General features: G+C 31.6%; 2 protein-coding genes across 4 annotated transcripts in view; both read left to right on the forward strand.

The window, feature by feature from the left end:
- Positions 1-2,645: 2,645 nt before the first annotated feature.
- LOC128163967 (alpha-1,3-mannosyl-glycoprotein 4-beta-N-acetylglucosaminyltransferase C-like) overlaps positions 2,646-16,481 on the forward strand; it is an 80,840-nt gene continuing 67,004 nt past the window's right edge. The window contains exon 1 of the mRNA XM_052827669.1: positions 2,646-3,170. Within this exon, the coding sequence (XP_052683629.1) occupies positions 3,074-3,170 (97 nt within the window). The 5' untranslated portion in view covers positions 2,646-3,073. The remainder of the gene's footprint in view (positions 3,171-16,481) is intronic.
- On the forward strand, positions 9,940-13,264 carry LOC128163971 (alpha-1,3-mannosyl-glycoprotein 4-beta-N-acetylglucosaminyltransferase C-like). Of its 3 annotated transcripts, none has more exons than XM_052827677.1 (3): positions 9,940-10,028; positions 10,270-11,037; positions 11,190-13,264. In XM_052827677.1, exon 3 carries the CDS (start codon positions 11,243-11,245, stop codon positions 12,341-12,343), a length of 1,101 nt encoding a protein of 366 aa, XP_052683637.1. In that variant the 5' UTR covers positions 9,940-10,028; positions 10,270-11,037; positions 11,190-11,242; the 3' UTR covers positions 12,344-13,264. The 3 variants fall into 3 exon arrangements, with proteins under 3 accessions (XP_052683637.1, XP_052683638.1, XP_052683639.1); XM_052827678.1 differs by having other exon boundaries at positions 11,205-13,264; XM_052827679.1 differs by having other exon boundaries at positions 9,945-10,028; positions 10,959-11,037; positions 11,205-13,263.

A 16,481-nucleotide genomic window follows, 5' to 3' on the forward strand; every position in this document is an offset into this window, starting at 1 on the left:
ATTTAAGTTTTGTCTTGATCTCTCACAGTTTCTGAGATCTTTTGGGTTTTTTTTTTTTTAAGAAAGGCTAGCTGAGATATTTGAGATGTCTCACTGGAAATAGAACTTTTTTGGGTTTATTTTTACCATGTGTAGAGGACATTTTGTATTTCTATAGCTAAAATGTTACTTCTATGCTAAATAACCAAAATATTTTTAAAAAATCAAATTTGGGTGTACTTCCTGTGACGACCGGAAGTTACGCCGGATAAAACAAAAAAGAGTGTTAACACATTTACATACATAGGTTATCATCCCACAAAGTTTGGTTGTTCAAGTCGTTTCCGTTTTTGAGATCTAATCGAAATAAGGTTTTTTTCTCGGGACAGGAAACGGACAAACGGAAGTGCTCAATGTAAATTTATTAAAGATTTCTTGTATATTTGCCTTTTGTTTATTATGGTTCATCAAGCTAACTACAGATATTAAATGAAAAAAGTTAAACTGATAAACAGCTCGATTTGTTTGAACTCTTCCTGTGTGGACCGGAAGTAACGAAAGACAAAATGATACCGGTTAACCATATCTTCAATCAAGTGTCTTTTCATCCATGAAAGTTTCGTGTCTTGATCACTTATAGTTTCTGAGATCTCACGGGTACAAAATGTGTTTAAAAAATCTACCTGAGATAATTGAGATATCTCACCGGAAATAGATTTTCTTTGGTTGATTTGACATTGCATTGATAACCTATGTATAGATTTATACTTCTATATTTATTCTATAGAAAAGAAATTTAATTTGTAAAAATAATAATTTTTGTGGTGCATACGGTGACGACCAGAAGTTACGACAAACTAAACAAAAAAATGTAATCTCATCTACATTAATAGATCTATCATCCTACAAAGTTGATTTGTTTAAGTCATTACCGTTTTTGAGATTTAGAGGAGTCAAAGTTTTTTTTCTCGTGACAGGAAACTGAAAAACGGAAGTGCTAAATGAAAATGAAAGTTAATATTTGTTAAACATTAGAAAACAAGATTTTATTGCCTATCACTTTATCTAAAATTGTCAAGGAAAAACAATTTTACTTATTAACAACATGATTTGTTTGAACTCTTCCGGTGTGGACCGGAAGTGACGGTCGACAAATTAAAAGCAGTTGAACACATCTTCATGCAAATTTCTATCATCCATGAAAGTTTCGTGTCTTGATCACTTATAGTTTTTGAGATTTTGTGGGAACAATATTTGTTTAAAAAAAGCTACCTGAGATAATTGAGATATGCAATTTAACATTGCATAGATGACACATGTTAGAATTTATACTATCATATTCATTCTATGTAAAATAAATAAAATACGTAAACCAAATAATTTTGGAAGAGCTGCCGGTGACGACTGGAAGTTGTGACGAACAAAACAAAATAGTTTAAACACATTTACAACAATAAGTATATCATCCCACAAAGTTTGGATGTTCAAGTCATAATCGTTTCTGAGATCTCGATGCCACAAGCTTTTCGTCGCGGGACAGGAAACGGACGACCGGAAATGATTTTTGAAAAAATGAAAAAAAAAGCCTCGAGATATTATCATTTTCTATCATCAAATATAAAATTTCAGGGAAATCTATTCAGCCATGTTCGAGAAATTCTGCCAACAAAAAAGGAGAAAAAAAATAAGAAGAAAGAAAGAAAAAACACTACAATCACTATAAGGTCTTCCGTTGGAAGAAAAAATAAACGAATTAAAGTTGCTGTTATAAAGTAGGTAATATATGGCACCTGATCTCTTGTTATTCAGTGACTAAATCAATATATTCTTTGACAACCTCATCAAACAACGTACATGTTAATCATAAGTATAATCACGTATGAACTCGAAATGACACAATGTCATCAGAAACCTTTTGATTTAAATTCATAGAACGCATTCTTTACCAAAATTATGTTTATTTGGTCTTTATTCACGAAATCATCATCGAAGCTATGGCCAGTCCATTGTTAGTCAAAACAGCCTTGTGGACGAAGTACTTGTACTTCTTCGTTGCGTGTACGTTTTCAGTATACTTTCAAGCTGCGCACTATCTTGTTCTAATATTAATGCATACTCAGGAAAAAATCTTTTTGCAACCTACGAATTTTTATTAGAGAGTCGATGCGTAATAACTATTGTGTCAAAAGAAATTGGATACACAAATTTTTTTTTGAATATTGCGTTGGTATCAAGTTTTCAGTATATTCCCAAGCTGCGCAATTTCTTGTTTAAATATTAATATAATGTAAACTCAAGATAAATCTTTTTGCAAATCTCCAAATTTATGAAATGCATCCGATGCATATTAACTATTGTGTCAAAAGCAATTGGATACACAAGTTATGTCTTTTGAATAATGCGTTGATATCAAGGACGTGAAAAACAATATTATACATTGCACCTCTATAACAAAAAAAAAACCTTACATCGTGAAAGAACCTGCATGTTAGGTCGCTTTGAAGTTCTCTTATTTTTATAGGTAGCACAGATTAGATATCCCATGCCCGAGAAGAATAAGCTAATGGTTAATCCAAACATCAAAATAGAATCAAGTGAATAGAGCGTTCCGCAGAGGTATTTTAAAGAAGTTGTTGCAAATCAGCAAGAATTACACTGCAGTGCGGTGGGTGCCTTTAACTCTCAAGCTCCTACGGTCAAAGTAATCAGTATCATGATTTCAGAATTTCAGAGCTTAAACTGACTATTTATGTTTTACAAGTTGTGAGATTATTTTTTTTATTTATTACCTTCGTAAATCAGATGTTTATAATTTTTAAAAAGATTTTTAAATACACTGATCAGATCCCACCCTCACCATACTATTTAAAATTTAAATCACTTAACCCAGTCTTCAACTCCTTGTCAGAAAAAACCCCCATAAATTTGCGATTCAAACTATGACTTGAGGCTGAGTATGACGTAAGAAAAGTTTGTGCCGGAGGGACCAGGTTTGATCAATGTGAGAACACACAATATATAGAGTGGATCTAACGTTATTCCTAAAAAGTGTTTAGTCTTTTCACATCAAGGAAATCAGTTCCGTAAGGTGACAATGAAATCATTGCGACTTTACTCCCTTTGCCTTATTTTTATCGTATTTGTGTTGTTTATGGTTCTTCAACTTATCGTGCTTTCCCAGAGAAAATTCTGTAAGTATTCAGATTTTCATCATGTCATACTAACATTTTTTAAAATTTATTATTGTTTTGTTTATTTTTATTTTTGATAGATTTGTTCGAATTCTTAGCGAATTCTGAATTGATAATGTTATTTATGAAATGTAAGGATAAAAAAATGATTTTCATCACACTGAAGCTGCACTAATAATATTCCATGGTTTTAAAATTTACACAGGTAAATGGAATAATTTAATCAATTAAAATGTATTCTAAGGTTTTATTTCAAGCATGTTCTGATAACAATATAATTAACATGAGTTGTTATTATGCTAACGAGGGGTACCGTATCAGAACAACTAATTGTACGGCATCATATGTACTTAAAATTTACTTAAAGAACTATCAAGAATGCATTATCGTGAAGGGTTTATCAATTAGGCACAGATCCATTTTGTTTATTTCTTTCAAACCATAATATAAATGGTACATGATTTACAAAACAAAAAATATTTAGAAATGTATAAATACAAAGTCAAGTAAAGAAGTGTAGTTAAAAGCATAGAAGTAAAAAGAGATGAAATTCTTTTTATAAAAAAAATAATTATAGACAACTTGTTCTATGCATCTATATCTGTAGCACTCAAAGATAAGACCAATACCTCTAAACAGTGACGCTCAAATAAATTGTGAAGTGCAATCTTATTCCATCTGTGGTTGAATTATATCATCCTCAATCTCTTGAATTATGAAAAACTGCCTTTTTTCTCTTTGATATTTTAATAATGTCTCTTTGCATGTTTTATTCAGTCGACATACTCTAAACCGTCATCTAAACTATAACCAGTCCACAGAACAAGGTTCATGGTATTCTTTAATACGATACGCGTGCGTTTTTAGTATGTTCACAAACCTTACAATTCCTCATTTAAATATTATTTCAAAATCAAGGGGAAGGAACCTTTTTTTAAACTCTCTCTCTCTCTCTCTACCCTCTCTCTCTCTCTCTGTGTGTGTGGAAAAAAACCATCAATATTTGAAAAAGTGGACCAGATTTGTTTTTGTACAATTGAACATAGTCGAACAGAGCTGTTATTGGGCAATATGTAGATTCAGAGCATGCCTGAATAGAAATGATCAATGGTGTGTGATGTTTATTCGTTGTGAAATCCCTTATAATTATTGAAACTCCCCTGGAAGGGTCTTTACTAAATGTGACATCAGATCTCTGTAATACACAGTCCTTGACCTTGAGAGATTTTACTGTAATTTTTCTAAATCTAAGAAAAGCATGGAAGGCCAAAAAAGGGATCGAAACAAAAGCCTGAGGGAGTATTGAGAAACTGTGTGGTCTAGGGCAGCAATTGTTTATTGTAGAATAGACCCTGTTATAGGCGAACATGCATTTTGCTTAGAATCCAACGATTGACAGCCCTTTAAAATTTTCTTTGTGACAAATGCCTGTGTGGGATCAAGAATGTTGCACAGCTGACAACAGAAATATGGGAAGGTATTGCGCTTGGAGAATAGTTTTGCAGAAATAAATGGCCAATAAAATTACAAATGTCAATAACTGAAAGTGAGATATGAGCTTTCCAAGCTTATAATAAGTTCCAACTTCTTTGGTGTGCCAGAGAGGATGAGAGTGATAGAGCCGATGACAACAGCTAACGGTCCTTGGGTACCACGGTCTGTACGTGATGTAGATGGGCAGCTATCTGAAAGGCTTCCTGAAATTTGAAACGAGAAAGATAATCTGCTAATGTTTTAGATTTACCCGCAATATGCTTGGCTTTGAAAAGGATGTTGTGTGTACGAGCCCTTAACACTAATCTGCGATTAATTTTCATGAGACCCTTTTCCTTGCAGATTTGTTTATTTATGTCTTTAACTATGGCCGTTTTGTCAGTTATGAATAACAGTTTTTTAGCCAACAAAGGACCCCGAATCTCAAGAGCTAACACAGTAGGGAATAACTCCTTAATTGCCAATTGACTTTGTGCTAAATCTGGGACAAATACCTAGAACTGCAACAAGAACCTGACGCATCTGATACAACAATTCCTTGTCCTTGGTAAAATAACTGACCTACCATTATAGGATTCAATAAAATGATACCGCATACTCAAATCAGCTCTTGCTAAACAGTTCAAGCGAATGTAATGATGAGGTTTAGATAAGCCACAAGTCAAATCAATCAGGCGACGTAAAAATGTGCGGCTTGGAACTACTACCAAACAAGCAAAGGTAAGCAATGTGATTTTCTGTGTGCGTTTGAGATTTTGTAAGAAATCCCTGATTTGAATCAACGTGGCCTCTGGCAAACCACCCATCGCAACCAACTTTAACTCCATATATTGTCAAAACAGTGGTGGGAGAAACTGGGTTTTTTCTGACGTATAGGGATGCCTGATATATCATAAATAGATAGAAATCGGTCTAGTTCTACCTGGTATTTAGGTGAGTCTTTTGGCCGAATAAAAAAGAAATCATCAAGCATGTGGGACATTCCAGCTGCTAGAACATTATTAACTTATGATCAATTGCAAACTATTGCCAAGCCATTCAAATATTTGACAGGAACTACTGGAACCAATTGGGAGCCATTTAGCATAATAAAAGTTGTCCCAAGAGAAACCCAAAAGGGTAAAATCATCAGGATGTATTGGAATAATGTGGAATACATCTTGTATATCTGTTTTTGCCATTAGGACACCCTGACTAAATTGTCTGAGAAGGTATGTGACTACATCTATTGAATCATACTTGACTTTGAAATTCTCTTAAGAAATGTGTAGGTTGACTGAATTGTGTTTAAGGAATGACAAGTCTTGAATCACACGAAATTTTCCAGGCTCCGATTTTGGAACAACACCAAATGGTGAAGACACAGAATTGTTAAAGGGCGAGGATAAAAAAGGGTCTCAATTCTACCTTTTTCAATGACATTATAAATACATTCTTGGATAACTGAAGGGTGCTCTAAAGCACCCCTATCATTACGAGAAATTTTTGGACTTGGGAGAGCAAAACAACCTGAATGAAAACCATAAATAAACCAATGCGGGATGAAAAGAAGCTTTTCCTGATCATAGCCTTGCTACGTTTCAAGCAAACCTTTTATTTAGACTGGAGTTGGTATGTTTTGTTGTGGTTTGTGAATGTGATTTGGCATGATCAGGCATCTGGGTTTGGGATGATTGCCTTTGCATTGCATACAACTGTGTCGAAAGGTACAGAGGGTCTTATGGCACCATTTACCCTTGTTGTATTGAAAACAAAAGCGGACTCTAAAGGGCTGAGTTTAAGTTTGAGTGTCTAGGGGACACTTGTTGCAGTAGTTGCTTTGAGGCGTAACTTCTGCATGGTGTGCTGCCAAGGGATATTCACTGATTCCCTAAGCATCCTAAACTGCTCATCATACGAGCGAAAGGCATTATCCCCATGTAGATCATAAATCTCCCTTGACCTTACGTCCGTCTTAGGTCGTAAAAGAAGTTAGACATGCTATGATTGTGCCGCTCTGTAACCAACATTAATGACACAACGCCACTTAAGGATATAAATATTATTAATGCTATTAATAATTGAATTAACAGTTGACATATTCAACGACCAATGACACATCGCCGCTTAATGGTAGAGTTGTATAAATAGGCGTCACAAATTCACAGCAGCCTTGGCGGCGCTTACTGAAACAAGCAAATACATATATCTACACTCCAACCGCTGATACAAAATTTTAGCAATTAGCGTTACAGTCGCACCCTTTGATGATACAAAATTGTAAGAACTTCATAAATAACTCTTATTTCCTTAATTCTCTCAATATTAGTAACATATTTCTGTAACTATTAACACTTTGTAATGATGGATGGATAGAAAGATAGATAGATAGATAGATAGATAGATAGATAGATAGATAGATAGATAGATAGATAGATAGATAGATAGATAGATAGATAGATGATAGATAGCGGCGATATATCATAAGCTGTTAACTGTTAATGCAATGATGTGTAGCATTAGGTGTTGCAATTCCAATGCTTAATGATATTTATATCAGTTTAAAGGGATATTTTCACGATTGTGGTCAAATACTTTTAATTTCAATTTTAATATTTAGAATGCTTCAGTAAGGTATTTTTAATTAGGCAACCAAAATGTGAGTGTCATTCGTTTAGTTATAAACAAGATACAGAGCTTGGAATCATTTGCTATGTAAAACAAAACAAAGTATTTGTTTACAATTTGAATGATGAAGTAAAATTTTTCCAATTTTAGACCTAAAATAAATGTGTTAAACGCTAGAAACTGTTTATTTAATGCTTAAAATAAATAAGAAGATAGGAAATCAGCTTGAAAAAGATTTTTTACCGGTAAATTAAACCTATGTAAACAAAAAAAGGCACGAGCCTTTTTTACATGACAAAGAATTATGAACACTTTATTTTGCTTATAATTTAACGACTGACTCTCAAATTTCATTTGAATCATTGGAAATGCATTTGTAAAGCATTGTAAATAATAAAAACAGACAAATAGAATTTGACCAAAATCTTGACCATGCCCCTTTAAATATCCAAAATATGTTTTAACACGCCTAAGAAAAATAAGTCTGTGGTTTATCTAAAAGAAAATTTCTGATATAAACTGATCAAGTTAGATCTGTGATAACATTATATATATAGTGAATGCGACGTTATTACTAAAAACTATTTAGTCTTTTTCACAGCAAGGAAACTAGATCAGTTACTTAAGGTGACAATGTAAGCATTCCGACTTTACTCCCTTTGTCTTATTTTTATCCTATTTGTGTTGTTTATGGCTTTTCAACTTATTGTGCTTTCCAAAATTAAATACTATAGGTATTCAGATGTCTCATCATTTCATACTAATATTTTTTCATGGTTTTTATTTTATTTAATTTTTTGTTTGCTTTGTTTTGTTGGGTTTTTTTTATTTTCGTGAGTTTGAATACTTTAGAGTACTATTAATTTAAAATAGCATGCATGTGTTGTGTTGTCAATTAAAGGAATGCAAAGTGCATTTATTTTTGTTCCGTATTCATTTTATCTATAAAATTTTGATTGCAATTTTGAAAAATAATTTATTTATCATACATCTCTTGCATGAACTTTGCAAAATTGTACTGTAGGGCAATGTTGATTTAAAATTTGACCTACATGTATAGAAGACTCTAGTTTATTTCAATATCTGCCTAACCTTTTTTAAATGCGCATAATTATTTCATATACGACCTCTTTCTAGCCCTTCTTTTTTCCGGGTCCGTGCATTAGAGAGACCAAGATGAATTTTGCATAAAGTTTTATCTGAGAGAACAATATTCTTAACAATGGGTTTTGATAACACAAAGCAGTGACATGGAACTGTTTTGAAAATCGAGCTATGATAATGTAATGTTTGCATGTTTATATTTCCTTGACCTACTTAGTTTTTTCAAGCATTACATTGCATTTTATAGTGACGCCGTAATGAAAGAAATATTATGAATCGACGCTGTTGCAACTCAGCGCTTCGAAGGTTTATGCTTACAAAAGCAATTATAGTTGAACGAGGATGTTTTTTTTTTCTTTCAGAAAGTAACATTTATGAGTAGAAAAAATGGAATTGGGGTTTTTAATGCATTTTAAATCATTTTCAAAAAAATAAACGAAAAAAAAATCAATAAATAAATGATAAAAAAAATAAAAAGTTTTCAAGAATATTGGAAAATTATTATGTGCGTTACGTATTGAGTACTGGATGATTGATTGATTAGGTATTTGGAACATATTGAACGAAGCTTGTTTAATAAGTATATTTTAAACATGCTTGCAATGTTTTGTGCTTTATTTCGATTTACTACAATTTTCAAAAAAAAATATTTATTAGTGTACATTGTTATATTTTCAAAATTGTATTTAGTTAAATAAGGTACTTCAACACACCAATTTTTTTATTTGATGGATTGATTAACAAATGAATTTTTTTGAAATATGAGTTCATAAAAAAGACACCGATATTTATTGATTATTTTATCTGGTTTTTCTGTATTGTCTAATAAACGACACAACCATTTAGCTCTCCTGAATTAAATGTACTGCAATTGCACTATTAGTTTTGGTGAGATGGGATAACTCGTACAACATCATTTGATATATTCTTTTAGTTTTACAGAAGCTGCATACGATACAAGAAAGACATTTAAAGTTCGTTGTCAAACACTGGTACATTACTTTTGTAAAAAAAAATATTTTCAGTATTTATTTATACCTTGTTTTCAACCCCATCATATTTATACACATATATTTACATTTTCCAGCGTCTTTGCCTGTGGTAACACTACGTCGGTTTTGTAATGTAGAGTCCAACACATTTCTTAAATGGCTTTTTAATATCTAATTGTGCAATTACTAAACATTATATAAATATAAGTAGTAAGGAATCATTTTCTAAATATTGTTAGGTGATTAACAGCCGAGCATGATCAAATATATCAGAGTGCCCTCCGACCTTTGTTTGATTTGAATGCAGCCGAATTTGGTCATCGAATAATACTCAATGAATGATTTCTCTTTCTATAGATAAATGGCATACGTTTGTATATAATTATAGTGATATTTGTGTGCCACCATTTTGTTCATTTGCCATTAAAAGAACGTTTATATTCAATGCGTTTGACTTGTTTCTTATTCAATGTTTTCACCGTTTTGGATAATAGTGAACAATAGGTTTGCGACCGTTCTTTTTAAACTAGAGTGTCTTTTTTTGTTTTTCAATATAGATAAGCATGGAGGCTGTACTTGTCCCTCTCGATCGTCAGATGTAATTGACAAAATCCGGAGTGGAACTACTTACAAGGTTACATACAAAGACTATCTAGATAGGGTAAGTGATGATTAACATGTTCCAAGTCTTAACTATATGGTAATAGAAGTTTGACAGATATAAAAATATTTAAAAAATAAAGCTTTACATTTGGTATGTCTGTCTTAATCCTATTTCGAATTAACGTAGTTACATATATTTTAGAACTTTTATATTTCTTAAACATTAATTTTATAACTCGATAAAGATATGAATGGTAAAATGCATGTAGGATCATCCCAGGCTCTTTGTTGTATTTTAGGATCAGTCTGGAGCGTTTGTTTTGTATTCAAAGTTATTGTATACGTAGTTTTGCTTAAAAGTTTAAGTAGAAAGACATTGTGTAAAAATTGATTAAATTTTATTCACTCCAAGACGAGAAATGAATGTTGTCTGATTGTTTACATAAATTCTGCATTTAATTTGCAATTTTTACGATGTTTGCTGTTGAGAAACTAATTAAATGTGATGATTGATTCGAAATGAGTTCATAAATTTAAAAAAATTAGAATCTAAAAAAAATTGTAATTCTTTCCTATGGCAACAATTATATATTTTTTACAAAATAATATTCATTTGAAAATATTAAGTTTTCAGAAGGACGTCAAGGTGTAACCTTTCATTTTCCAGCCGGACATGCAATATACAGATTTAAATAAAAACTTTTATCAGGATTAACATTTTAATAATTTTATGTTTTGACTATTTTATAAGGATCAATGTTTATATCAAATAAGTAAAGTGGGTAAAGTGTTTTTATCTTTCGTCTTTGTATGATGGAGATTAAATAACTTTTCTTACAATTATGATATTTAAAAAATAACTAAATTCAGGAATGTTATACTTGACACATTTATTCAAAGTGGTTTTTTTCCTAAATTTAGTTAAATATGTCAAAATGTACCTTTTGCGTAATCATCTTATTTTTGTGGGTTATTATTACTTCAACAGCCATCTTCAGATCTTACAACACTTCAAGAAGACTGGAAGGTGGAGGCCACATTATTCAACAAATTCCCAAAGGAAAAAAGTAGGTCATTTTCACTTACCATTAAGCAAAACGCTACGAAGCTACATTGAATTGTTCTGCAAAATCAATTCCTAAATAAATATGTTTTAATCTAATAATGATGATGATGATGATGATGATAATAATAATAAAGACGTGGCAAATAATTGTAGGGTTCCTAACTCTAGGAATTCCAACAATCAGAAGAGTAGGTGACGAGTATATCATGGACACAATCAAGTCTTTAGTAAACAACACACGGCCAGAGGAACTCAAAGATCTATATATTGTGATTTTCCTGGCAGATTTTAATGAGACTTGGATAGAGGACATCAGTAAAAGGTTAAATGATTCTTATCAACATCTCATTTCATCAGAAACTTTAGTCGTGATCAGTTCCTTGAAATCATTTTATCCGAACATGGAGAATCTTAATCATACGTATAACGATAACTACAACAAACGAAAATGGCGCTCCAAGCAAAATGTTGACTATGCTTTCATTTTCTTATACTGCCAGTACTTGTCAACATATTACATGCAAATGGAGGACGATATTTACACTATACCAAATTATCTTGGTGTCGTTATGAGTTATATATCTGAAATGACATCCCAATGGACTTGTTTAGAATTTTCAGAACTTGGTTTTATAGGGAAACTTTACCATTCCTACGATCTAGAAAAGCTAGCTAAGATGGTGTTGTTATTTTATGAAGAACAGCCCTGTGACTTCACCTACTTACATTTTAATTCTCAAATGTTACAATTTCAACGTTATATACATCGTCCTACCATCTTTCAACATGTTGGCTTAAAATCTTCTCTTCCTGGGAAAATTCAGCCATTGAAAGACACATTTTTTGACAATTTGGATAAAATATACCAAGGGGACAATCCACCAGCGAAATTGTTCACCAACTTGCTTGTCCATTCGTCTTTCTCCCCAGAATCGGCCTACTATCAAGAGCCTGGCTTTTTTTGGAGTCGCAAGAATGGAAAAGCGGGCGATTGGTTTACCGTTGTTTTTTATGATCCCCAAAGGGTTGAAAAGATAATTGTAGAAACAGGATCGCGTGAACACCCTCTCGACAGGATTCTACATGGCAAATTGCAGGCTAGCCTTAGCTTGGTAAAAATTGATAAATCTGAACCTTCATGCACAAATAATATAAATCTTGGACATTTCAAAGAAGGGTTTATAAAAGTTGGTAATTTAACATCAGTTTTAGGACCTTTTAAAATACACTGTGTAAGTATAATACTCACCGCCAATCAGGACTGGTGGATCATTATCAAAGAAATTGCTGTATTTGTTTCTGATTGAAATTTTATTATAAACTAATTGAAATTAACTTCACTGCCATTTTTTGAATTATATTCGTCTTCTAAACTACTTAAACCTTCCACATTAACATTTTTGTACATGTATATATGTTGCAGATTGACATTCTGTTGTATACTAAATGAATTTTCTTTTAACTTACAATGCTATTTTATATGAGTCTGTAAGACTACTTTATCCTTTAACAGAACATTTTTTGTAAATGTACATTAAACTTTGATACATTTGCATATCTCAAATGCATCTCAAAGAAGATACATATTAACTAACGGAATTTTTTATAAAAGTTTACAAGTTTTTTTTTATCTGATGAACCATATTGCTGTATTTGTTGTATTTGTTGCTGATTCTATTATATACCGCTTGATATCTTTTGGGGCTAACACTGACTTTGATTCATGAAAATGTGTAAATAAAATGTCTAAAAGAATATACCTGCCGGAAATTAGTTTTCTATGTTCCCAAGTTAAAAATTAAAAGAGAGAAGAATGCATGTAAGTCTGATAGAATCAACGTCTCTAAAGCAACAAGAATGCTTGAAATCAAAATTCTTATAACTTTTCTATAAATAGTTTTGTTAATTTTTGTTTTTCCTGTTATATCAAGAAATTTTATACGGAAATATATCTTTTAGATATAACGAAAAATGAATTTCTTTAGGCGATTTTCGTTAGGTTTTGAAATAAATCAATTTGCTACATTAATATTTAATTTAAACAGTATAAATAAGATATAAACAAAATATTCAAAGATAGCATCTATTTAGGAGAAATTAATCATAGTTCATTACATATGATATATTTTTTTTAGCTGATACAAAGGACGGGGAGGGGAATTAAAATAAGTGCATATTGTTAAATAACCAAAGTCTACATAAGTTATGCACTAAAAACTAAGAATATAAACTATTCTTGAAAAAAAATTACAATTATAAAAGTCTTGCAGTTTCTTATAGCAATAAGACTTTTTTTATGTAAAAATGTTTCAACAATAGTAATGTATTTGATAATATGTGAATTAGTTTTCATATTCAATAAATACATATAACCAAATGGTATTTTTCATTGTTTTGCATGTATATGTTTCTTCTTGTTGGTAAAACAACAAATAAAAAGTCCACAACTGTCCAGATTATCAATTGCGACATTTTTCCTGAATTATCAATAAAGGGCATTAAATATAAAATGAGTGTTCGGATTACCTTTCACATATTTAAAAATAAAACTAAAAAACATTCTTTCAAGTAGTCGTGGAGTGCATTTAAAACTTTGAATCGAACATCAACAATCTTAACGCGAATCTTTATGTGTATTTATTTGGTCTACTTGAAAACTAGCATACCACATAAATTGAAACTCAAACAAAACTGCGTATTTTGAAGAACTATTGCAAAGTTCGTGTTTTATGATTTGTTTATCTTAAATGTAATTTTTGTGTCTTATAATTTGTACATGTACGAGGGCTGTCAAAAAGGTTCGTGGACAATCGCATTTGTGTCATTTTAAATGGGCTTATATACTCATGTTGTATACCAAATGTTTTTCGTAAAATTGTAAATAAAACGAGTGGTTTTGATTTTTTCTTTCAAAATTACACTGAAACATGACCGTATTAAAGGGTCACGAAAAGTACGCACGGCCCATTGTAAAAATTATCCAAACATCGTAAAGAAGAATTAAGATTAGGTAAACAGACAATATATTTTGATGTTTATTTCTCTATCCTCCATCATTTGTTTTGTTTCGTTTCTATCGGTGTTTTAACCAATTTGTTTTTAATGATGGTTTACTGTTTCGTGCGGCCAGCCAACGTCGTTTTTTGGCATTATTAAAGATTTGTTCTTGTCTTAAGACTATTTGATTTCTTTAATTGTCTAAATGTTATTTGTTAGAAGGATTTGGGGGTTAGGTGAATGTTTCCCTTTTTTAAATTTATTTTTTTTGGTTGATATCTTTTTCACCATTTTTTTTATTCGGAAATATTGGTGTATAATTAACACATCTTGAAATACAATATGATGAGGTATGCTAGCTTTAAAATCACAAAGAACCATATATGATACGAGTCAAATTCACCCCCCCCCCCATAATTTTGTCTGTTTTAAAGTGCTTCAAAGACATTAAATAGTTATTTTATTTTTACGAAGAGTTGATATAAGATATATTTTTCACCTATTTATTTTATCTATTTGCACTTATTGGCAGTACATGACGTCAGAAGTTACACTACTTTAATGATTCAGTCAAAATCAGTCCAGAATTGGCATTTTTCTAATCGTTTTTCGAATTGAAATATAGAGCGCAGCTTTGAACAAGCAAAATCTTCTTGTCACTTATTAGTCTTGGCTAGATACATCTCTAATGAAAATAGTTTGTTGTTCAAGGATGCGCTGAATGCTTTCTGGGGGAAATAAACTTCTTAAGGACACGCCGTTTTATGCTAAAAATGCGAAATTGGGAAATGGTTTACTTTATGATGTCATATTCCTAAATTGCGGGCACTTGAATTAAAATGGAAATTATGAAAAAACTTCACATGTATATCTGTACAAAGAAAACAAAGAATGACAGAAAAATGTTCATTTTAAGGGGCCGTTTTAGGCTCAAATTATATATAGTCCTTTAAACTATAAACTGATCAGAATGATACAACGTGTTTCCAGATTTATCTTCCATCTCTCAAAAATCTTTATTTTTTCCCTATCATTATCAGGAAGTTGAAGGAAAATGGGAGAGGTCTTATTTCCAAATTCGGTTTAGATTATATGGTTCTCGCAGCAAATCTCAAAACTTTAGTCCCTTGCCAGGAAATATCTCCTTCACACTGGAGATCCAATGTCCGATTATGTGCGTTTCCTTATTACATTTTACGTGCAGTCAAAAGTTACTGATTTTTAGAATAATATCGAATAGTTTTAAACTAAATATAAGGCAGACCCAGAAGAATATGCAGATTGAAACAATACAGACAGGTAAACAAATATATTTATTATCTCGTTTCATTTAAAAATAGTTCTTACCATCAAAGGAAAAATCCGAGAGGACCTAATTGAAAGGAAACTCGTTCAAGATAAAACCCTATCCTAAGAGTGTGGAAAGCGAGCAAATAGTTTCATGCGAGAAACCTTTCGTGTAGACTGTTCAACTTTTCATGTGAACCGTTTGGTGAGGATATACCAAACGCACCGAGCGTGTTTACTTCTGAAGCATTCAGCAAGTGTGCATGTAGAAAATTTTAAGTTTTGATTTAGTGAAAATTTAAACTTTTTATGATTTGCAACTGAAAGAAACAAACTTGCATAAAAATCATTTAATATTTTAGGTGAATGTTAAAAAATTGCGCTGCATTTTAATCTAAATTTAAATGGTCATCACTCATTGCAAATTCCTTAGATCTGATATTTTGATGTACTGACTGTATATTGCATGTACATATAATATTTAAAGATTCAAGACTGCAATGTAAAATTTGACTTATTTGCACTTTTCTCATATTTTAAATGGATTGATTTCAATAAATGTTAGTTTATAGTTATAATTTTTGTTTACAATCCGTTATCTGTAGAAAAGTTCCCCCAAACTTTTTAATCACGTTTAGCAGTCGTTAAAAAGATGTCGAGAAAGCTGTCAAAATATAACCCCAGGAAGATTCCTAAGTTGATAAACGTATATGTTGTGTGTGAGAGAAAGAGAGATAGAGAAATATAGAGAGAAAGAACAAGTCAAAAAGACAGATATATTAAGCATACGCGTTCAGCTTATAAATTATGTATGACCAATTATGAGACTAGATGCGATCTCGTTGCGAGCGACGAGTGGGTCTTCCGTCCGTTTTTTGAGTAGATAAGACAACCTTTAGGACAAAATTGTTAATAATTGTTTATTGATAAAAATAAAATAGGAAAAGAAATCGGCACTCGGACTTGAACCTGGGTCGACTGGGCACATATCCACGACTCTAACGACTGAGCTACCCGGACTCTGGCTTCGGGACTTTCATACTTATTATCTCGAGAATGCATTGGTTGATTTCAAAACAAATTACATATTCTGAATTAATAAAAGGGTCACTATCAACGGTAAAAAATTTGAAAAATAAAAAAGTTGAAAAATTAAATTTT

Source organism: Crassostrea angulata, chromosome 9, assembly GCF_025612915.1.
Source record: "Crassostrea angulata isolate pt1a10 chromosome 9, ASM2561291v2, whole genome shotgun sequence".
NCBI lineage: Eukaryota > Metazoa > Mollusca > Bivalvia > Ostreida > Ostreidae > Magallana > Magallana angulata.